At 46.5% G+C, this 24,113-nt stretch overlaps 1 protein-coding gene across 5 annotated transcripts in view; it reads left to right on the forward strand.

Annotated features, from left to right (window-relative positions):
* Sfxn5 (sideroflexin 5) overlaps positions 1-24,113 on the forward strand; it is a 129,020-nt gene that overhangs the window by 5,199 nt on the left and 99,708 nt on the right. For all 5 annotated transcript variants that reach the window (XM_052721361.1, XM_052721356.1, XM_052721360.1 and 2 more), the window contains exon 2: positions 13,016-13,084. In XM_052721361.1, coding sequence (XP_052577321.1) covers positions 13,016-13,084 — 69 coding nt within the window. The remainder of the gene's footprint in view (positions 1-13,015; positions 13,085-24,113) is intronic.

Below are 24,113 nucleotides of genomic sequence, written 5' to 3' on the forward strand. Positions count from 1 at the left end.
ATTTTTGACCTCGACAGTGTTGGGAAGAACTGGTGGGATATTTCATAGCATATCTTCAGTTTGGGTGTACCTAGTGCATTTCTCCTGGGTGGATAGAGCTGCAGGCTTTGAGGGAAGCATGCTCCAGAAGTGAATGTCCTTCACATTGCAGCTTGTTACAGGGGTTTGAAAACTGGGGGCTAGAGAGGTGACTCGGCAGTTAGAGAACATACAAATAGTCTTCTAGAGGACCTGAGTTTGGATTACTCAGTGGTTACTGGCACCCTCGTCAGGGACTGCCTATAGCTGCAGCTCCAGGGGATCTGATGCCATGCCCTCTTCTGGCCTCCAGAGCGAAACCACACACACACACTTAAAAATTTAAAAAATTTAAATCTTTAAAAAATTAATTAAAATTGCTGGGTGGTGGTGGCGCACAAGGCAGATGGATCTCTGTGAGTTCAAGACTAGCCTGGTCTACAGAGTGAGATCCAGGATAGGCATCAAAACTACACAGAGAAACCCTGTCTCAAACAAACAAACAAAAAAACCCAAAAAAACAAATTAATTAAAATTAGTGTTAATGTGAGTGCAATATTCCCCACACCACATCAGCCTAACCCCCACTCTTTATTTTATTTTATTTTATTTTTGAGACAGTTTCTATGTAGTTCTAGTTGTCCTGGAATTCACTTGGTAGACTAGACTGGTCTCAGAGATCCACCTGCCTTTGCCTCGCCTCCTGAGTGCTGGGATCAAAGGCATTAAAGGCGTTCGCCACTGCCACCACCACCCAGCTTTTTTTTTTTTTTTTACAGGGCTTCATGTAGCCCAGGCTGGCCTTGAACTTGCTATATGCCTGAGAATCTGAGAATGACTTTGACTGAACTCCAGATCTTCCTGCTTTCACCTTAGGACTGGGGTTACAGGCATGTGCCGTGATGCCACACTCACTATTCTTTTTTTTTTTTTTAATATTTTATTATTTATACGTCTGTGTGTATATGTGCACACACATGTGCAGTTGTCCCTTGGAGCTGGAGTTACAGACAGCTGTAAGCTGTGTGACATGGATGCTGGGGACAGAACTCAGGTCCTTTGGAAGATCAGCAAAGTTTCTAACTGCTAAGCTGTTTCTCCAGTCTCTCATTATTTCTATTTTCTTTTCTTTTTTAAAAGACTTACTTATTTTATTTTACAGGTATTCTGTTTGCTCACATGTATGTCTATGCACCATGTGTGTGCCTGGTGCCCTTGAGTTCAGACGAGGTTGTCAGATCCCTGGAACTAGAATTACAGATAGTGATTCCACCATGTGGATACTGGGGATCAAACCTGGGTGTAGGTAGAGTTTTCCTGCCTGGCCCACAGTCAGGACAAATCTCTCTCACCTGCCAGTCCCACAGCCGCTCAAACCCAACCAAGTAAACACAGAGGCTTATTTTGCTTACAAACTGTATGGCCGTGGCAGGCTTCTTGCTAACTGTTCTTACAGCTTAAATTAACCCATTTCCATTAATCTATACCTTGCCACGTGGCTCGTGGCTTACCGGTATCTTCACATGCTGTTTCTCATCGTGGCAGCTGGCAGTGTCTCTCTGCCTCAGCCTTCCACTTCCCAGCTTTATTCTCCTCCTTGCCCTGCCTACACTTCCTGCCTAGCCAACGGCCAATCAGTGTTTTATTTATTGACTAATAAGCAACACATTTGCCATACAGAACATCCCACAGCACTTCCCCCTTTTTTTTTTCAAAAAGGAAGGTTTTAACCTTAACAAAGTAAAATTACATATAATTTGGGAATTTGGGCCTAGCTTCTCTTACTACTTCCTGCTGGAGGGGGGCGCTGTATCTTATGGGGAAACAAAGAAAATTTTAGGATTATGGAATAGTCCATGAGGCTGCATCGTCTGAGCCAGATGCCTTCAAACCGTTCTGGATGTTGGATCATCTGGGCCATGGTGTCATCGGAGACCTTTCAGGGGGTCTTGGCTGGTCAAACCTGATGTGTCTTAATCTGGAACAAATCCATAGCCTCTGGCTTTCTGTGGAAACAAAAGCAGAGTCTCCTTTCCAAAGTAACATATCCTTATATCCAAATTTTGAAGTCAAGGTACCTTTAAAATATACATTTTGGCATAACTCAACAGCTTTTACAATCAAATGTTTTTCTGCAGTTAAAAGTCCCAAAGACAACACAATGCAGATTCTCTGTGTAATATCCATTTTTACGTGGCTTATTTTTTATACTACCTTTACTGTCTTTTTAAAGACTTTATTTTTTAAAACTATGTATTTGTTTCTATAACTCTATATATCATCTTTTTTGTCTCTTTCAAGCCTACGTATCTTTTACACACATTGCAAACTATTACATCTGAATCTGTCTTATTGTGAATCTCTTGCTTTAAACTGCAGCAGCTGTGGCTGCTGGCTTCGCCCACCTCAGCTTCCCAACATGGCAGTGGTTTACCGCCAGCTCTGGGAGCTATCGTGGGTCTATGCTTTTATCCAAGCAGCAAGTAGCCCAGAAACCCTTTTTTGTTTTGCACTAGCAAAGGCTAAATCCACCATGTAGCTTAATGTGCCACTTGCAGAGGCCTCATTCCCGCCATACTGCAGGTCGAGCATGCACTCTAGGAACCCACCAGTAGCTCAAACAGGCAGCTGCCACTCATTTGAGAGAGACAATTAGGAAGCTGTTTTTAGCTCCGTTTTAGAATCTTTTTTTTCTCAGTTTTTAGGTGGAAACTCTTGCCACCACGTTGGACGCCATTTGTAGGTAGAGTTTTCCTGCCTGGCCCACAGTCAGGACAAATCTCTCTCACCTGCCAGTCCCACAGCCTTTCAAACCCAACCAAGTAAACACAGAGGCTTATTTTGCTTACAAACTGTATGGCCGTGGCAGGCTTCTTGCTAACTGTTCTTATAGCTTAAATTAATCCATTTCTATTAATCTATACCTTGCCACGTGGCTCGTGGCTTACCGGTATCTTCACATGCTGTTTCTCATCGTGGCAGCTGGCAGTGTCTCTCTGCCTCAGCCTTCCACTTCCCAGCTTTATTCTCCTCCTTGCCCCGCCTACACTTCCTGCCTAGCCAACGGCCAATCAGTGTTTTATTTATTGACTAATTAGCAACACATTTGCCATACAGAACATCCCACAGCACCTGGGTCCTCTGCAAGAGCAACAGCGTCTTAACCACCGAGCCATCTCTCCAGCCCTCATTATTTCTTAACATCAAATAATGAGTCACGTCACATTTCCTGTTTGTTACCTGCTTTTTGAAATTGTTGATTTGTTTGAATCACACTCCCTGTCAGTCCCACTGTTGCTAAAACGCCTTCCCTGGGAGAGATGGGAACAATGCCTACCCCTGCTCCTAAAGCCCCAAAGACAAACTGAGGTGTGATTCCCCCGGAGTTCACTCTGGGGAACCAATAAGTGAGTGAGGCTTACTTCCAGAGCATGGGTGGCTATGAAGCTGCCACACTGGAAGATCCGTACCCGGCATGGATGAGTGCCTTCCCCATGGCTGTGTAGGTGGGGCTTCCTCCCCTCATCTTTCTCCATCTATACCCTCTAATCTGAGGCCATGTGCAATTAGGACAGAGCTGCCTGTGACTGTTGGGAGGAGCAGTGACTGGACACAGTGGTGAGGGTTCCGAGACCCTCTCTACTGTTCCTTCTGTGATGTCCACACTCAGCCCTGAGAGGCTTCTTCAGGTAGTCAGAGCTGATCTGATGATGATCAGCAGCTTGGCTGGGAGGATAGTCTTGTAGACACCCACACACCACAGTCCCGTGTGATGGCTTTGGAGATGGGGTCTGCCTGTGTAGCCCAGCTTGGCCTAGGACTTGCACCCTTGCCCCCAACCTCCTGAAGAGTGATTTGCCTGTATAGTATGTGGTAACTTTCATGTTCCTTCACTTATTGATTCTCTCTCTCCTCTTCTCATATTTGTTACAGAAATTAGGATGTTTCTCTTGTAGAATTTCCTTCATAAAGATGTGGCTGGGTGCATCTTTGTGGTGCTGTTTGGCCTGTTCCTTGGTCCCATTGTGGTTTTTTTTTTTTTCTGCCTTGTTTTTTAAACGCTATCCCACATTTCTAGCAAAAGAGGACAGCTCACCTCCCAGGAGCCTCTGAGACCTGCCTGTCTTTCTTCTCCCTCCTCTTCTGTTTTCAGTTTCTTTTTTTCCCATTATTTAGGGAATACTTTATTAGTTTTTGTAATCAGACCCACATAGATAAGACCTTACATATTTAATACAGTGCGTTACCCCTGTACAAATGGAAAAAAAATTAAGTTCAACATTTCTAGACCAATATGGCTGTTAATTTATGTACAATGCCAACTCAACATGGTAAACTGGGATACTTTTTTCCAAAGTTGACAGCACAGCTACTTTCCAAAAATTAGGTTATATATATATAGACCAATAATAGCAGTATGTTATGCATCAATAGCAGCAACAACTTTTCCAGGTTCTGCAATCACTTGAACAAAATTGTAGAGACATCCAGCACACTCCATTAAAAAAAAAAAAAAAAGAAAGAAAGTAAAAAACAAAACCCCAGAAAACAGCATAGTCCTGTTAATCTTGTGGTACCTGGCACCATTTTTTTTTTCTTAAAAAAAAAAAATAGTTTGAAGCTGGGCATCGTGGCACATGCCTTTGATCTCAGCACCTGAGAGGCAGAGGCAGGTATAGCTCTGTGAGTTCAAGGCCAGCCTGGTCTAAATAGTGAGTTGCAAGACAGCCAGAGCTACATAATGAGACCCTGTCTCTGAGGGGAAAAAGGTCTATATATACATTGGGGGACTAGAGAGATGCCCCAATGGTTAAGAGTGTGGACTGCTCTTAAAGAGAACCTGAGTTCTATTCCCAGCACCCATGTCAGGTGACTTAAGGCAGCCTGTAGCCCCTGCTCCAGGAGATCTGACACCTCTGGTCCCCATTGACACCTACTTTCATGTGCACACACCTGCACACAGACACACAACTTACACAAAATTAAAAATAAAACCTTTATATATATATAGTTATATATATATATATATAGTTATATATATATATAGTTATATATATATACACATATACATATGTGTGTGTTTGTGTGTATGCATGTATCTTAGTCATATCCAGCCCCATTTCCCCCTCCCACTCACCCGGGACCCCATCAGACATGTTCCTCTCCCACCTTCATAGTCTCTTTTTATTTTAAAATAACTGAGTCTAGTTAGTGCTGCCAGCATGTACATGGTTGTGGGGCATTTCTCTGGGGTGAGGTACCAGCAGCCACATCCTTAAAGGACTCTCCATCCCCAGGAGTGATTAGCTGCTAATAGCTCCTTGTTAAGGGTGAGGCCTCATGAGCCCCTCCTCCCTCCATGCCGGGATGTTGACTGGCTTGGGCTCGTGCAGGTACCCACAGCCGCTGTGCTCATGAGTGTGGCAGCCATGTGTCCAGAAGACAGCACCTCACAGCATTCTACTCCGTCTGTGGAGCTCCTGCATTCTTCTCCAGTCCCTTCCACAATGTTCCCTTCTCCTTTGCCTCGGCACCCCCTCCCCCAATTCTTTTCTTCCCTTCAGACTCAGATACTGATTTGGTAAGTTGGGGCCCCAGAACAGAAAACAAGTACATAGGCCTCTTCCTGTCTGTCCTTCCATCTGCTCAGAATCGCAGTTGTTGGTTTGTTTACTCCCCCACCCATTTTTTTTATTTGTCTCTTTTTTTATGTGAATGGATGTTTTGTCTGCATGTATGTCTTTGCACTGTGTATGTGCCTAGTACTCATGGAGGCCAGACGAGGACATCAGATCCTTTGGGACTGGAGTTACAGACAGTTGTGATTTGCCCTATGGGTGCTGGGAATCAAACTCAGGTCGTCTGGAAGAACAGCCAGTGCTCTTAACCCCTGAACCATCTCTCCAGCCTGGTTTGTTCACTTCTTTAGCGTTCTTGCTCTTTCAGAAATCCCACTTACCTGCTCAGATGCCCGGGGGTCAGAGCATATGCTGTGTGCTGAGCTGTGAGATGGACCTGAACTAACAGGCCAGGCTGCCTGTGGGATTCAGAGAGGCTTCGGGTGGCAAATTACACCCCTCACATCAAAGTTGAGAGGTTGATGTGGGCTGAATCGTGTGGCTGTGAGCCTATTTCTCATATAGCTTGGAATGAACTTCTAGAATCCTTTTATGAGCTGACTGTGGCCAAAAGTAGCTTTTGGGGGTTGTGCTGTGGAGGGGACCAACAACTCCCCAGAGCACTGTGTAGGTATCTTAAAAAATGCATCTTTTAATTATGTATGTGCATGTGCTTGCCCATGTGAGTATAAGTTCCTCAGAGGGCCAAAAAAGGGCATTGGGTCCCCTGGAGCTGGAGTTATTGGTAGTTTTGAGCCACCCAGTGTGGGTGCTGGGAACTGAACTCAGGTTCTCTGGCAAGAGCAGTATTCACTCTCAATCTTTGAGCCATCTCTCTAGCCCTAGGTAGGTATCTAAATAGATCCTGGTGTCTGAAGGCCACCCTAGACCAATAGAATCAGCATCCTGGAGCTCTGGCCTGCCTGGGAAGTCCCAGGTGACGCATGATGCTGATGCAGTAGAAATACCCTGGCTGCTCATAGACTCAGTGAAGGGCCCTGCCAAATGTCCATTAGCTTGATCCTGTGCAAGTCCTTCCTGTAAAAGGGTGATTTAGAGGCTGAGACTGGGACTGGCAGGTATCTCAGGCCTTTCCTGGGTTGTACCTGGGAAGGGGGGCAGCTTGGGGTTGCAGAGGGCGGGCGCTACCCACAGTGAGCTGACTCACTTCACTTGTGAAGAGAAAGGGAAGGAATCGGTTTTGTTGACTCATTCTTCCAGTAAAGAAACAGGGAAAGAAAAAAAAAATGCCCTGTGTGATTGGGCAAAGACGGGGCTGAATGGGGGTGGTGGAGTATTGAGAAAGTAAAATGAAATCAGACTAAGAAAGTAGAAACTGCATTCTATTCAACAGGCAGAGAGGGACAGGCACAGATAAAATGGTTTTCTTCAGGGAAACAATGTATTTTGTTTGTTTGTTTTGAGACAGGGTTTCTCTGTGTAGCCTTGGCTGTCCTGAAACTCACGTTCTGTAGACCAAGCTGGCCTCAAACTCACAAAGATCTGCCTTCCTCTGCCTCCCAAATGCTGGGATTAAAGGTGTGAGCTACCACCCCCGGCTGGAAACAATGTTTTTTTGACAGAACTCAGAAACACTGTTTCTAACAAGAACTGAGGCCAGCATCTAAGCACTGAAACTACTCAGCCTGCTCCTCCATTTTTCGTGTGTGTGGGTAGGTTTGCGTGTATGTGTATGGATGTTTCTGCATGTATGTCCCTGTGCATACACATGTGTGCACCTGCATGTAGAGGCCTGAGGCTGCTGTCAAGTATCATTCTCCATCATTCTTCTGTCCTATTCTTTGAGCTAGGGTTTCTCAATCAAACCCAGAGCCTGCCTGTATGGCTGGTCTTGCTAGCCAGCTGGCTTTGGAATCCCCTATCTCTGCTTTCCAAGGCTGTAGTTACAAATGGACCACCACACTTACCTAGCATACATGCTTGAAGGCGAGTGTCTTAACTGCAGATCCATCTCCCAATTCCAAAGAAATTCCACTCTCTAAGATCATGACAGCCATGGCCAGAAGTTTGCTGTTGTAGCAAGAATGAAAGATGTGGCGCTGGAAAGATGGCTGAGCAGTTAAGAGTGCTTACTGCTCTGGTGGAGGATCCAGCTTCAGTTCCCAGCACTCACATGGCCCCTCACAACCGTCTGTAACTCCAGTTCCAGGGCATCCAAAGCCCTCTGGCCTTCTTGAGCATCTGCCCACATGGGGTGCACACATACATGGGCATAAATGAACATACACGCATATATGTATATATACTTAGAATAAAGCTTGCACATTTTCCTTTTGTGGTGCCTCTCCTGTGGTAGGTTAAGCATTTTACCACTGGAGCCAGGTCGTCAGCCCCAACCTATTCTGATATTTTGTTTTATTTTATTTTATTTATTTTATGTAGCAGTGAGGATCGAATCCTGAGCCTTAGACATGCTAGGCCAGTGCTCTCCCACTTAGCTACACCCCTCGCTCCCAGGTATACTTTCGATTGGCAGATCCAAGCCACTTTGCTTTTCATAATCAACCCATTTAGTGGTCCCAATACTGAACACTGATCTTAACTTTGTAGTTTCCATGGAAACAAGACCCTGTGACCTGTCTCAGTCTGGACTTAGGTCAGCCTTTGTCCTGGCAACCTGGCTTTCCTGGGAGTGGTTGATGAGTGGCTTCACCTCTGTCTTAGCACACCTTTAGCAGACCTTCTGTGCTGGACGTTCTTGTCTTTTTCTGGCAGACGCCCGACAGTTCCCCTGCTGTATAGCCTCCTGTTGCGGTGAGTCAGGAAGACTGACTGCCAGACTCAAGGGTAGTCCACTGGGGGAACCAGGCTGTGTGCTTAGCATCCCAACTCAGGGCCCCTTTTGTGAGTCTCCAGCCTATATTTCTAAGCACTTATTGAAAAGATCTGGAAAAACCTTTACATATTTGAAATGTAATTGATCAATACAGAATTTTTAGCTTCTCGATGACAATAGATGCTTCTTGCTTTCGTTACCCTGGTCAATAGCCTTAGATTGTGATTAGAACACTAGGCATCCCATGAGTATTCTTCCTCAATCTCTTGTGGTCAGTGAGCTTGGCTTTCCTCTAACTGCTGGCACAGTGTGGAGCACACAGTAGGTTCTCAGTAGGTAGTTCAACAGTGGATGAGAATCTGGGCCTCAATTTCTGACCACAGCCCTTACCTTGGGCTCAGTGAACTATGCTACCTCTGGGCCCTAGTTCCTTAGACATGCCCGCTGCTTCACCCCAGGAAGAAACAGGAAGAGATCTGGATGTCTCTGGGGTGCTGTGGGACATCTTTGAGCACTGATCATGGTGTTTTTAGGTCTTTGTTGGTTTATTTCTTTGTGGTCAGTTCTTGATGGCTTTGAGCAACTGCAGGGCGTGTGCAGTGTGCTTTCCCCGAGGCCTGGCTCAGCAGCCGTTTGCGGAGGTCTGCAGAGCAAAATGCTTTATCTGGGACTCCTAACCCCCCCCCCCACACACACACACACAGTGGCTGTGGTAGAGGGGGACAGGGGACCTTTGGAGGTTTGGACAGGATCAAGAGAGACCCCAGGATGACTCAAAAGGTAGAAGTGTCATCTGTGCTGTCTTCCAGAAGTCACATCACTCAGGCCATTCCCTTGAAGAGTCTCACCCTGCACCCTCTGCTCGTCCGCATCTCTGCTATCTATCTGTCTATCTGTCTATCTATCTATCTATCTATCTATCTATCTATCTATCTATCTATCTATCTGTTGTCTGTCTCTCTATCTGCTATTCTTTCTAATCCTACCTTCATTTTGAAGCTACACCCTACTACTCTCCCTTCAGGAAGCCTCAAGACCATTGGCTGCTTATCAGTCCACATTCATTGCATGTCAGGTGTGTCTGGGAGTAGAAACCAGGAGCCAAAGAGGAAAAGGAGGGACCGTCTAAGCGCTGCCCCCAGTCTCCTCAAGCTTACCATCAAGTGTATTTATCACTCGGGCAGGAGAGATGGCTAGGTTGTTAACAGCAATTGCTGCTCTTGTCAAGGACCAGGGTTCTGTTCTCAGCACCACATGGTAGCTCACAACTGTCTGTAACTCCAGTTCCAGGGCATCTGATGCTCTCTTCTAGCCTCAGGGGCATGCACATAGTACACATACATACACTCAGACAAAGTGCTCATACAGATAAAATAAAATAGAAGTTTTTTTTTGTTTTTTTTTTTTTCGAGACAGGGTTTCTCTGTGTAGCTTTGCGCCTTTCCTGGAACTCACTTGGTAGTCCAGGCTGGCCTCGAACTCACAGAGATCCGCCTGGCTCTGCCTCCCGAGTGCTGGGATTAAAGGCGTGCGCCACCACCGCCCGGCAAAATAGAAGTTTTTAAAAAGAAAAATGTATTATTTAGCATACCAGCTTATACTTTATATCCATTGAACATAGAATATTACCCCCCCCCCCCTTTTTTTAAAGCAGGGTCTCACTATGTAGCCCTGGCTGGCCTAAAACTTCTTAGGTAGTTTTCTTCTTCTTATGTAAAACTTCTTATGTAGGCTAACTGGAAGAGATCAGCCCTCCTTCCAGACTCCCAGTGCTGGGATTAAAGGTGGCTCATCTCTAGTCTGTTCAAGTCCCTTTTCAGTTCTCGTCTCAGGGGAGCCGGGGCCACTTGCAGCCACATCGTCTAGAGGTGACCAGTCTGGAAACACAGCAGAGATACATGCCACTACTAAGGACATCTTTAATCTGGGAGAAAATGAAACAATAGCACCCGCTTGTCAGGTTTTGTGGCTACCCTGTACACTTAGGTATTTTCTTTTTGTCTCAGCTGCTTGAGAATAGGTTACATTCATTCATCCCATTGTGTGCCAGTGCAAGGACTCTGTAACTGTCATGTGGTCACTGTGCTCAGGAGACTTAACATGCATACAGTATTTTTATTGTTTTTTTTTTATATAAATATGGGTGTTTTTTGTGCATGTATGTCTGCACTGTTGGATGCCCTGGGACTGGAGTTATGGGTAATTGGTAGCCACCATGCAGGTACTGGAAACCAAATCCAGGCCCTTTGCAAGAGCAACAAGTGCTCTTAACCTCTGAGCCATCTCCCCAGCTACTTTACCACTTCCTAGAACCACACAATATATTCATTTCATCTTAACCCCTTCCCTGTCCCAGCCCTGGAATCAGCCACTTCTTGGGGGAAAACCCCGGTTCTTTCAGGGACTGGATGTCATCTGGGCCTTTCGTTCATCTTTTCCTATCCATGTGTCTTGGAGATGTAGCTTCATGGGTAGGGTACTTGCTTAGCATGCATGATGCCCTGGATTCAATCCCTAGGACCATAAAAAGAAATCCGTCCTCTCTCTGTCTCCTCTTATCTCACTGCTGGCATACATTTTGTGAAATCATAATCATTTTTTATATCATAATTGTTACTTGAACATACAAGTTGACACGGCATTCACGCTTACAAAAAGTCAGTCCATCCATGAATGGTGCAGTGGGGACTCTCCTTGTATTCTTAGGGATGAAGTTTTGCCAGAACAGTATGAATGAACATTGTGTCTGTATGTCTTTTTGTTTTTTTGGTTTTTGAGACAGGGTTTCTTTGTGTAGCTTTGCACCTTTCCTGGATCTCACTCCGTAGCCCAGGCCCGCCTGGCTCTGCCTCCCGAGTGCTGGGATTAAAGGCATGCGCCCCCCACCCCCCACCCCCCACCACTCCCCAGCGTGTCTGTATGTCTTAAGATGAGATTAGTTGCAACCCCTTGGGCTGTGGGAGGTTGGGGAAGAACATCTCTGGCTTAGGAATGGTGCCGAGGCTTGTTCCGGTCCCTGCTCCGTACAGAGGTAGGATACAAGTAGCTATGGAGGGGCTGTCCCCGTGTAGGCAGGTGGGCAGGGAACGCAAATAGAGAATAGGCTTGGAATGAGATCCTTGAGATCCCTCAGGGACCTTGCAGGGCCTTCACTGGGACGGGCAAGGATTGGAGTTACTGCAGTGTGTGCCGCCCTGGTAAGCACTGAGGGGGTGAGTGGCAGGCAGTCAGGCCTCTCTCCCTTCACTGTGCGGAGAGTGGTACTTGGAGCTGTGGGACTCCAGGGAGGACTTTGGGGCCAAGCCCAGAGTGCAGTGAGGCATGAACCTCCCGTGCATGCACCTCGCCCCTTCTTCCTTGAGCCAACACCCCCTCTTTCCCCTGCTGAGCTCAGCCTTGCCCTGTTGGCTCGGTCCTCAGGCAGAAGGCCCAGCAGCCCTGTTGCTTGGTTCCCTTTCACTGTGCCTGAATGCCTGTGGCCTGCTTATCACAAAGCCCTCCTTTTCCAGGGCCCCTGCTCCTGGGCCAGGCTGGCCCCTTATTCTGCGCTTCACTGTGGCAACGGGGCAGTGAGTTGAAGGAGGGCCTGGGCTGTGAGTTGGGGCTGCCATGCTTGGACTCTGCCTGTGGGTAGCTGCACCCTGGAGGCAGAGCAGGACCTTGGAGAGGGGCCCTGTGAGGGACAGGCAAGCTCGCTGTCTCGGGAGTTCCTGAGCAAGGAAGGTACCTATGTACCCAGGGATGCTTGGGTGCTTCAAAAGTGCCTAGACTAGATCTCAGCACAGTGGGAGGGAGGGGGAAACATGGAGGATACCCGGAAGAAAGGTTGGAGAAGTCCTGATATATCTTTTTTTTTTTTTTTTAAAGATGTGTGACGCTGGGCGGTGGTGGCGCACAACTTTAATCCCAGCACTCGGGAGTCAGAGCCAGGTGGATCTCTGTGAGTTTGAGGTCAGCCTGGTCTACAAAGCGAGTTCCAGGAAAGGCGTAAAGCCACACAGAGAAACCCTGTCTCGAAAAACCAAAATAAATAAATAAATAAATAAATAAAATGTGTGTCTGTGCACATGTGAATGAATGCAGGTACGCACAGAGGCCAGAAGAGAACATTGGATCCCCTGGAGCTTAAGTTACAGGCAGTTGTGAGTTACCTGATGTGGGTGCTGGAACCAAACTCAAGTTCTCCAAAGAACAGCAAGTGCTCTTAATGGCTGAGTCGTCTCTTCAGCCCCAATCATGATGTAGTATCTTTTTTTTTTTTTTTTTGAGAAAGGGTCTCTCTATATAGCCCTTGTTTTCCTAAAACTCACTCTGTAGACGAGGCTGGCCTCAACCTCACAGAGGTCTGCCTGCCTCTGCCTTCTGAGTGCTGGGACTAAAGGAGCACGCCACCACACCTGGCATCCTGATAAATCCTAATGGTCTCTCTGAGTTGATTTTAGGAAGCTCCCAGCCCTGGGAGAAAGACCGAGACCTCAGTGGCCTCCATCCCCCACATGGGAAATCCTGGGGACTGTGGGTAAGGCCATTAGTGTCCTGAGCTTGGGTACAGCCTCTGACCTCCTCTCCCCTCCTTCCCTAGACATCCTTCTACGGTCGCTTCAGGCACTTCCTGGACATCATTGACCCTCGAACACTCTTTGTCACTGAGGTGAGTCACAGCCAACACTCTCCCGCTTTGTATCTTGTCACCGTGGAATGCATGGGTCATCAGAAGGGGTGAGGAGGCGAAGACGGTGAGGAAGGGTCAAGGTGAGAGGAAGGTCATACATCTCTGTAGTTGTCTGGCTCGGCCAATCAGGAGGGCATGCCTACGTGTGCTGTGAGCCTTCTCCCATGATTCCATTGGTGCTCACTGTATGTATTCTTTGGAAAGAAACAGCATTTTTTATTCCTGAAAATCTCAATGGTGTTTTTACCAATTATGTAAATTATATACTCAACACAAAAGTTCAAACAGGGTCCAAGGTGGGGCTCAGTGATGTAATGCTTACCTACATGTACAAGACCCTGGATTACATTCCCAGCATGGCGGCGGGTGGGGGGGGGTATCAAGCAGTCTAGATGTGGTTAGCAGAGCAAAAGGCAGTTACCTTTCATTAGCCTCCTTGCTCAGTTCCTGTCTCTCCTAGGTAACCATTGTACATGGCTTTTAATATCTAGTCTCTTACGGCATTATTTGCCTGCAAAATTGTACAGTTCTATGAATTTTGACGGACATGCAGCTGCATATTCATGGCCATGATCATGTGAGAGATGGCTCAGCCGGTAAATTGCTTGCCTCACAAGCATGAGGATCTAAGTTCAGTCGCCAGCACATACATGAAGAACGAGGCACACACTTCTAATCTCAGCGCTGGGGAGGCAGAGATAGGGGCCCTGGGCCTCCCTGGAGGGCTAGTGTATGCCAGTCAGTGAGCTCCAGGCCAATGAAAGAGCCTGTTTTAAAGGAAGTAGATGGCAAGCCCAAGAATGACATTTGAGGTTGTCCTCTGGCCTCCACATGCTCATGTATACAAGCATGTGTGCAACTGCACACACAGGAACACCATATACACATGCACTTAGAAAAGAAAAGCCAGTAGCCTTCCTGTATAAACTGGGGAGGTGGAGACAGGAGGATCACTGTGGTGTTCCACCAGTACAGTCACATGGATGAGCTCCAAGTTCGGTGAAATGCCTAAATCAGAAACATAAGGTGGGAGCCGATTGAGGAAGGGACCCCATGTTAACTAACCTCCGGCCTCCCCATGCACAATGTGCACCCAAGCACATGCAGCTGCACATGCTTATACACATGCACACTGGGTGTAAAGCATTTCCATCATCCTAACAGCTGGCTTGTGCTTTGTCGGGGCCAGTCCCCCCTGTCCCCAGGTCCCATCAGTTTCTCATCTGTTCTGCTGTTCTAGACTGTAGTGTGCTAATGGAATTCCACAGCCACCCCTTCCCTCAACAGCGTGCTCTGCCGTTCCCTGTGTCGCTGTGTCTGCCAGGCAGTCGTCTCTTAATGCTGAGAAGCGTTCCGTTGGAAAAATGTTCAAGAACTTGTTTGTCCTTTGACTGGTTAGTGGACATTTGGAGCTTCCCCCGGGCCTGACTATGATGACTAAAGTTGCTGTGAACGTCCTTTGTGTAGATGTATGCTTTCTTCTTCTTCCTTCCTGTGTGTTTTTGAGAGAGGGTCTCATAGGTAACCCTGGCTGTGTTGTAACGTGCCTTGGGATGTTACAAGATGGCTAGCTTGAAAGGCAAGTGTGGAAAATATACGTTTAACTTCTTGGGAAACTATCACATTGCTTTTCCAAGTGGCTCTCCATGCGACATTCCCATCAATGATGTAGGAGACTTCTAATGGCTCCACTTCCTCACGTGACACTTGCTATTTTCTCTTGATCTTATCCAAAAGGCTAAGAAGCAATCGATTAGTATTATGAATTGAAAAAATAATTCTTTGCAGGGGTAGCTTAAGAAGTGTGTCTTTTCATATGAATTTGAGAAATGAATGTGAGAATTCATATTCATATAAAGTAGCACACATTTATTAAACACATACTGAATAAGACAGCTTGTGGTTTTATTTTTATTTGTATTTTTGATTTGCATGCGTGCATGCATGTATGCTTGTATGTGTGTGTGCACGTGTGTGTGTGTGTGTGTGTGTGTGTGTGTGTGTGTGTGTGTGTGTGTGCCATGGGTGTTCTGGTGCCTGTGGAGGCCAGAAGAGGATGTCAGAGCCATTGGAGCTGGAATTACAGGCAGTTGTGAGCTGCCGAATTCAGGTGCTGGGAATTGAACTTGAATCCTCTGGAAGAGAAGCAAATGCTCTTAACCGTGGAGCCGTCTCTCCAGCCCCCTTATTTGTATTCTGTATTATATTTGTTTATTTATTTTGTGTGTAGGTATGTCAAGGGATGTGAGCTATGGCATGAGTTGCAGGAATTGGTTCTCTCCTACCACATAGGTTCTGGGGATCGAACTCAGGTCTCAGGCTTGATGGCAAGTGCCTTTACTCACTGAGCTATCTCACCAGCCCTGTATGTTTAAATTGACACATAACACACCTATCTTTGCAGTTGCATGTCATGATTCTATACCCATGTACCTCTGCCATGCAGAGCAAATATGTTGGTCCCTCTCAAACATTTGTCGTTTCTCTGTGGTGACTGTAAACGTCACACATCCATTAGCCTGTCAGAATCACAAAAATCTGCCCCACCAGGGGCTGCTGTCACACATCCCATTCTACAGAGTGGAAAGTCAGGACTCATCTTGCACACATTGCTGCCCTGAGGCAAGATAAGAGCAGGTACAATGCAGACTTGCTGCTCAACAGGTTTACATTCCTGTTTAGAAAAAATCTGAGTTTTGGTCAGGAGGTGGTGGCTCCCACCTTTAATCCCAGCACTTGGGAAGCAGAAGCAGACGGATCTCTGTGAGTTTGAGGCCAGCCTGGTCTACAGAGTGAGTTCCAGGACAGCTGTTATACAAAGAAACTCTTGTCTCAAAAACAAAACAAACAAAACAAAAACAAAAACCCCAAACTGAGTTTTGGGAACTTGGCCAAGGTCACTCAGCCAGCAGCAGAACTGAGCTCTGTCCCTGAATGCCCTGTCCCCTGAAGCTCCTCATTGAGCCTGGGAGGTAGCCTCCTTACTACCAGCGCTGCCCTGCACCTCTCTGCCTGGCAGTGGCTCACAGACCCCGGGGTGGACTTGCTCTGAAGCCATGTCTTCAAATATTGCCTTTGTTGCTGTCATTTGTGGGTTTGGTTTTTCAGAACAGGGTCTTGCTGTAGAGCTCTGGCTGGCCTGGAACTCACTAGCCCAAGTCAAGCTTCAAACTTATAGTTTTTGTGCCCAGGTCTAGCTCTTATATTTTGAAAAAACCCCAACACATTTGTATATTACTAACCAAAGGCATAGTGGGAAAAGAACAAGGATTTCTGGGTACATGGGCATTGAACCATCCTCTAAGGTGCCTGTGGGGCACCCTAGTTATATGAAGTGTAGGGATAACCTGATATGTGGTTTCCTGCTATATATACCTCAGCAAGAACATAAGGCCCGGACACTGTGCTACCTTGTTTTATTGGCCCTAGTGGGATACCATCCCTTAAAGGCCAAGTCCACTGCACACCTAGCCTTTGTCTGGATTTTCCTATAATGGAGGTGATTGCCTAAACATTTGGAAGAGCACCAAACTTGAAAAGAAACACTGCTTTTCCAGCTCAGTAATATTTCATCCTAGAAAGTTCTAGAACTGTCTGTCTTAGTTAGGGTTTCTGTTGCTGTGAAGAGACACCATGACCACAGCAACTCTTATAAAGGAAAACATTTAATTGGGGCTGGCTTACAGTTCAGAGGTTTAGTCCATTGTTGTCATGGTGGGTGGCAGACATGGTGGCAGGCAGACAGACATGGTGCTGGAGAAGGAGCTGAGAGTCCTAAATCTTGATCTGCAGACAACAGGAAGTGAACTGTGTGCCACACTGCATAGCTTGAGCATAGGAGACTTCAAAGCTACCTGTACAGTGACACACTTCCTCCCACAAGGCTACACCTACTCCAACAAAGCCACATCTAATAGTGCCACTTCCTTTGGGGGCCATTTTCTTTCAAACCACCACACTGTCCAAACCTAGATACAAGTATAGTTTTGAAATCCCAACAGAAATGCCACTTGCTTGGTGAGGAGTCTATGGAGGCTAGTGCTTAACTTAAGGCTGGAGATGTTGACGGTGGCCTTGGGGGTCTGGTAGGGAATGGATGAGGGGACTTGGGAGGCCCTTCAATGCGACTCAGATGGCCATGGTCAGGGAGGCTTTGGGAACGGAGGAAGTGCTGCAGGACCAGATGCCACCTGTGCTAGGAACTCAGCGTCCCTCCTCCAGGGCACCTCCTTGCTCCCACACTCAGCATTTCATTGGCTGTTGCCTTCCATCATCTACATCTTCCTTCAAATCATGCTTTTGTTGTCGTTGCTTATTTAGATTTTTTTTTTCAAGACAGGGTTTCTCTGTGTAGTTTTGGTGCCTGTCCTAGATCTCACACTGTAGCCCAGGTTGGCCTCGAACTCACAGAGATCCGCCTGGCTCTGCCTCCCAAGTGCTGGGATTAAAGGCCTACGCCACCGCCACCCAGTCCGCTTATTTTGATTTTATTTTATTATTTTCATTTTATTTTTTTCTAAAACAGGGTCTTGTTATTTAGTCTAGGCTAACCTGGAGCTCACTAGGTAGTTCAGGCTGGCCTTGAACTCTCTGTACCCCTCTTTCCTCAGCTTCCTATGTGCAGAGATTACAGGCATGCACTACCACGCCCAGTGGAACTCTCACATTTGAAAGACCACAACCTACTTATATATTACCAACCCATTTTGGGCTATTTTTTGTATTAATTAATAATAAGCAAATCTCACACCCCCCACTTCCCATTAGCAATTAAAATGTCAAAGCAACTAAAACTCTTACTAATTAGAAATTAACCCAGGCAACAGCAGCTTTCAAATGTTGTTCAGATTGCACACATACTCTTCCCACCTAGAGATCCAATCAGTAGGTTTGCAGTGAGTGGATCTGCCTTCGCCTTCACTGACACACCAGAGTGGAGGACTGTCTCCAGGAGCACATGCCAGCCTCTTGGGAAGTTAGTATTCTATCCTTCCCAAGTCTGCAAGGGCCCTGCATGGACCTTCAGGCTAGCAAGGCAGCAGTCTCAACTCTCATCGAAAACAAAGGTAGTGAGAGGAAAGAGCCTCTGACCTTAGTGTGCTTTGCTGGGCTGTGGGACACATGACATGCCAGGTCCCCCATATACTAGAGCTCATGTCTACAGGACCCTGCTTTACTCCCAGGCCTGTGGCTGGTGTCCTGGAAGGGAGTGTGGGGTGGCAACTGCTTGGTTGGAGATCTGAGGGTAGGAGGACAGTAGAGGACATGAGAAGGTGGCTGTGGGAGCTGAAGGTCCCCATCGAGGAGTGATCCCAGGCAGCCTGAGCCACCTGCAGCCCCAGTTCCGAGGCAGCCTTGGAGTCTGGAGAGGATCGTCTTCAGAAGGTTTTGCAGCTGTTGGCTTGCAATTTATAACTGGCCAAGCTTTAAAAAGATTCCAACCCTTGTATGTGTAATGAGGCGGAGGCAATTTTATCCACCGTAATTTCTCTTAGGAAGAAGGCTGTCTTTGTTCTCAGAATGCCTTGAACAAGGCTTCAAAGGAGGAGGAGGCGCCTCTGCTTGACAGCGGGAAAGAATTGTGTTTGATTCTAAAAGGGGAGAGGAGGGGATGGAAGAAGAGGAGCAAACAGTGGGGAGGGGAGCAGGAAGATGGGTGAGCTGGAAGATTGGCGTATGAGGTGAACAGTGAGATGAGGCTGGGCTCTGCTGATCTCATCCCGTGCTGGAGAAAGTTGTAAACGCGTGCGATTGTACACTCCATGACTGTTCCAAGGAATCCTCGGCACAGTCAATAAGGTTCATGTAGATTGTTTGGGTGCTTGGAGGGCTGATGAGGCTCCTGTCCAGGGCACAGTGTACAGCATCCAGCTCATCCAGGGAAGCTTTCAGAAATGCACGAGAGATGGCCCGCCCTTCCATGTAGGCTGTGGAATGCAGTCTAGACCTCTGAAGGCAGGGCTGTGCTACATGGCACCTATGTTTTTGTTTTATTTGGGGAAGGGGAGGCAGATAAGGTCTCACGTTCTAGGCCAGGTTAACCTGGAACTCAGTATATAGCCCAGGCTGGCCTCAAAACTCATAATGTAGCTGTTTTAGTTAGGGTTTCTATTGCTGTGAAACAGACACCGTGGCCACAGCAACTTTTATAAAGGAAAACATTTAATTGGGGTGGCTTACAGTTTCAGAGGTTTAGTCTATTATTGTCATGGTGAGAAGCATGGCAGCATGCAGGCAGACATGGTGCTGGAGAAGGAGCTGAGAGTTTACATCTCGATCCACAGGCAACAGGAAGCGAACTGTCTACCACACTGGGTGTGGCTTGAACACATATGAGACCTCAAAGCCTATCACCTCAGTGACACACTTCCTCCAAAAAGGACACACCCACTCCAACAAGGCCACATCTATTAGTGCCACTTCCTATAGGCCAAGCATTCAAACACAGGAGTCCCTGGGGTCATTCTTTCAAACTACAGTGGCTGGTGCTGTCCTTGAACTTCTGACCCTCTTGCCTCTACTTCCAAAGTGCTAGGACTACAGATCGGTGTCTTCCACCATCCATGTTGTTGCCATTGTTGTTACTTTGTTGTTTTGAGACAGGATCTTACAGTGTAGCTTTGGCTGGCTTGGAACTCACTATGTAGACTGGACTGCCCTTGAACTCCCAGATCTGCCTGCGTCTGCCTTCTAAGTATTGAGATTACAGTTCTGTACCACCATACTTGGGGATTTTTTTTCTTTTAAAGACCGTCTCTCATCTTGTAGCGTAGGCTATCTTCGAACTCATTATGTAGCCCAGTCTGGCCTTGGACACATGATAATCCCCCTGCTTTTGCCTCCCAACTTGAGACAACACACTTGGGTCCAAGTTCCTCTTAATTTTATCTGAAGGTAGCATGAATTGGCTATTCTGATTTCAATCATCAATTAATGGTTAACAAATGATCATCCCGAAAACAAAGAGTGCTAGCCAAAATAGTGTCACACACACACACACACACACACACACACACACACACACACGTATGTATTTTTATATACATGGGTGTTTTGCCTGCATGTATGTCTGTGTACCATGTGTTTGCCTGGTGCCTACAGAGGCTAGAAAAGAGGCATTGGATCCTCTGGAACTGGATTTACAGACAGTTCTAAACCACCATGTGGTGCTGGGAATTGAACCTGGGTCCTTTGGAAGAGAAGCAAGAGCTCTTAACTGCTGAGCCATCTCTCCAGTCCCAGAAATATTATCAGTAACACCCACTCAGTACTGATAACGATGTAGTAAATCAGAACTACGTTGAATGCATTATAGGTTAGAATAAATAACTGTAGTGGGGGGATGGGGCGGTGGCTTGTGCCTGCAATCCCAGCATTTGAGATGAGGAGGCAGAAGGGTCAGGTACGTAAAATCCTGTCACAAACAAACAAACAGTGGTGCTGGAGAGATGGCTCAGTTCTCTTCCAGAGGTCCCAAATCCACTGCCTAAAATCCATGTTGGGCAGTTCACAACTACCTGTAATTCCAGCTCCAGAGGATCCTATTGCTCTCTTCTGGTCTCTGTAGGCACACACATACAGACACAGACACAGACACAGACACAGACACAGACACAGACACAGACAGACAGACAGACACACACACACACACACAGACACACACACACAGATACACACACACACACACACACGCATGCACACGCGTGCGTGCGTGCACATCAACATAGACACAAACACATACACATGAAAAAAAGAGTAAAAAATTAAGTATAAAGCGAACAAATAACTCCAAGTAACTATTGGTGTGGACCTGGGGAGGTCTATTGGCTGTCACTGTGGGAGGAGGGAGATGAGAGAAAGTGCCATGGGGTGATATATTTGAATCAAGGACATCAATGTGAAGCCAGGACCTCGTGTGGGCGGGGATCCGTGGAAGCTATCTGGGTGGGTAAAAGGCCAAGAATGACCAACCCACGTTCCCACGTGGGGGAGTTGGGCGCCAGATAATGGGATTGTATTGCTAGTAATCCATGGAGTCTGCTTAATGATCAAAGGAATTCATTTGGGGGTTAACTCACAAGACAGAATAAAGGAATTTGTCACGGAATCCTGGAAGGGTGAGGCATGATCTAATGCTGTTCTCTGGCAAGCTCTGCCCTGGTCCATCCTAGTGTCCAAACCATGAAGTAGCAAAGAGAGAGTCCCTTGCATGCATCCCAGGTCTTAAGCCCCCCCCCCTCTTGAAGTACACATGTACCTCAAGGTCATAGGTAGGTGTAACAGTTACCTGCTACCTCACTAGGGGCGACGCTTCATGGCATGGCTAAAACAGCTACCCACTACATTTGCCAGTTTCCTGGTGTGCTCGCTGGAAGGGCAGAGATGTGACACTCCAGTACCTTTGAATACACCAGCATTTAGTCCCTGGGTCCTAAATGCCACTACACAAGAACACATAGGACTCATTGAGAGATGGTGAATCCAGGGTAGAGGCAGAGAAAGTCGCTGTGGAAAGTTGGAGACTGCTGTGGAGGTGAGCAATGCGCACACAGTAACTGGCTTGAAAGAAAACACTGGCCGTGTTTGGACAAATTTGGCATTAAGAGGATGAGTAGATTCTAATACCCCCAGTAGGGAGAAAACAAGTCCACAGGGGCTGGCAAGATGGCTCAGCAGCCAAAGAAAGCACTTGCTGTGCAAGCCTGGAGATCTGAGTTCCTTCCCTGGGTCCCCAGTAAAAGTGGAAGAAGTGGACCAAATCCACACAGTTGTCCTCCTGACATCCACACTCACATTACAGCACGTTGCACACGCAATGATAATAAATAAAATTTATAAAAAGTCTACAAGTCCAGTTATACTAAAATATGGGATTAGGGGGTTTGATGGCAGTCACTGTTTTGCTGTTTGACCCCCAATATTTATAGCTTCAAGGGGAAAGAGTTACTTTAGCTCATAGTGTCAGAGGCTTCCATTCATGGTCCATGTCTCCCTCGATTCTGAGTCGCTGATGAGGCTGCAGGAGTGTGTGGTAGAGGCTGTCTACTGGTAGACATCTCTGGGACGACAGTATTATGGCTAACGGCACTCACATTAGGAACAGTGTTCTCAGGCTCTGGGAACAGAATCCTCACAGAAATGTACAGAGTGTACTTCACTAATCGCCCAGGTCCTTCAGGATCTAATACAGCTGTGGAGCGACCTGTGTAACTTGTTCAAACAGCAGATTTAGATCAAGTTCAAGGTGACACTAACACTGTAAAGTAGAGGTTCTCAGAAACAGGACACTAATTTCCTCTCAAAGCATTCCCTGCTGGAGCTGAAGACATGATCAGTTGGTAAGGTGTCTGCCATACAAGCATGAGGACCTGAGTTTGGGTCTCCAGCACCCACATAAAAAGCTGGGTGTAGTGTCATGTGTCTGTAACCCCAGTGCTGAGGGAGAGGAGGGTCCCTAGGCTCTCGGGTCAGCCGCTGTGGATAGTCCATGAGCTCCAGGTTCAAAGAGAGACACTGTCTCAAAAAAAAGGTGGGGAGCAGTAGAGAAAGACACCGGAAATTGACCTCTGACATGTACACACACACACACACACACACACACACACACACACACACACACACACACACACACGAGTATTACAGTATTTCTCGGGATGTATTAGAATGTTTGACTTAAAAATTGCTGTTTGGGGTCTGGGAGGATGGGACAGTTAGTAAGTGCTCTCCACACAAGCACCAGGACTGAGTTGAGCCTCAGCACCCATGTGAAAAGCAGCCAGTTCAGTGGCATGGACCAGGGGACGCAGAGACAGGCAGAGACCTGAGGCTCACTGGCTGACCAGCTCAGCCTACCATTAAGGTCAGACAGAGACTGTCAAAAAGCAAGATTGGCCGGGCGGTGGTGGCGCACCCCTTTAATCCCAGCACTTGGGAGGCAGAGCCAGGCGGATCTCTGTGAATTCGAGGCCAGCCTGGGCTACCAAGTGAGTTCCAGGAAAAAGGCGCAAAGCTACACAGAGAAACCCTGTCTCGAAAAACCAAAAAAAAAAAAAAAAAAAAAAGCAAGATTGATGACTCCTAAGTAATGACATTCAATGTAGTCCTCTGGCCTACACACACATACACACACACACACACACACACACACACACACACACACACACACTTGCACACCCAACCCACATGCATTCACACACATAATACACACATACAAAAATTCCTTTTAGAGTTGACTTGAGTTTCACTTAAAAACAAAGATTAAATTTATTAGAAAGAATATGCTTTCATGTGATCTATGCATTAACAAATGCTTAAAATTAAAAATTAAAAATCATTAAATGAATTTTGGTAGAATTAGAACACTTTCTAGGAATTTTTGAAATGGCCCTAAACCATCCTTTTGCCATTTTGCAGCATGTATTTCTGTGAAGTGATGATCTCAGCACTGCTTATGAAATCAAAATATCTGTCAGCTCTGAAAACTGTTGAAGATGTTCTACATTCTGCAATACTAGATATCTAGCCAAGATTTATTATTGGTTTATTAGGTTTTGTTCTTTGGAGAAAGTTTCACTATACAGCTTTGACTAACCTAGAACTCACTCTGTAGACCAGGCTGAGCTGGAACTCATAGTAATCCTCCTGCCTCTGCCTCCTGAATGTTGGGATGACAGGTGTGTATGCTGTACCCCACTGAGATTTAATTCTTTATGGAAAAATAAACATCTTCATGTCATTAGTGCAAATCTGCTTTCATTTTTAATAAATGGAAAATGTATATGTATTTAAAATTTTTTTAAAATAAATTTCTTTTTTAAATTAACATCTTAAACATTTTATTCTATATGCATAGGTGTTTTGCCTGCTTGTATGTCTGTGTACCACAGGTGTGCAGGTGCCTCCAAGACCAGAAGAGGGCACCAGGTCTCCTGGAACTGGAGTTAGCAGTTGTGAGCTGCCATGTGGATGCTGGGAACCAAGCCTGTGTCCTCTGCAAGAGCAGCTGGTG

This window comes from Peromyscus californicus, unplaced genomic scaffold (assembly GCF_007827085.1).
Source record: "Peromyscus californicus insignis strain IS unplaced genomic scaffold, ASM782708v3 Scaffold_6__1_contigs__length_162567912, whole genome shotgun sequence".
In the NCBI taxonomy this organism is placed as follows: Eukaryota; Metazoa; Chordata; class Mammalia; order Rodentia; family Cricetidae; genus Peromyscus; species Peromyscus californicus.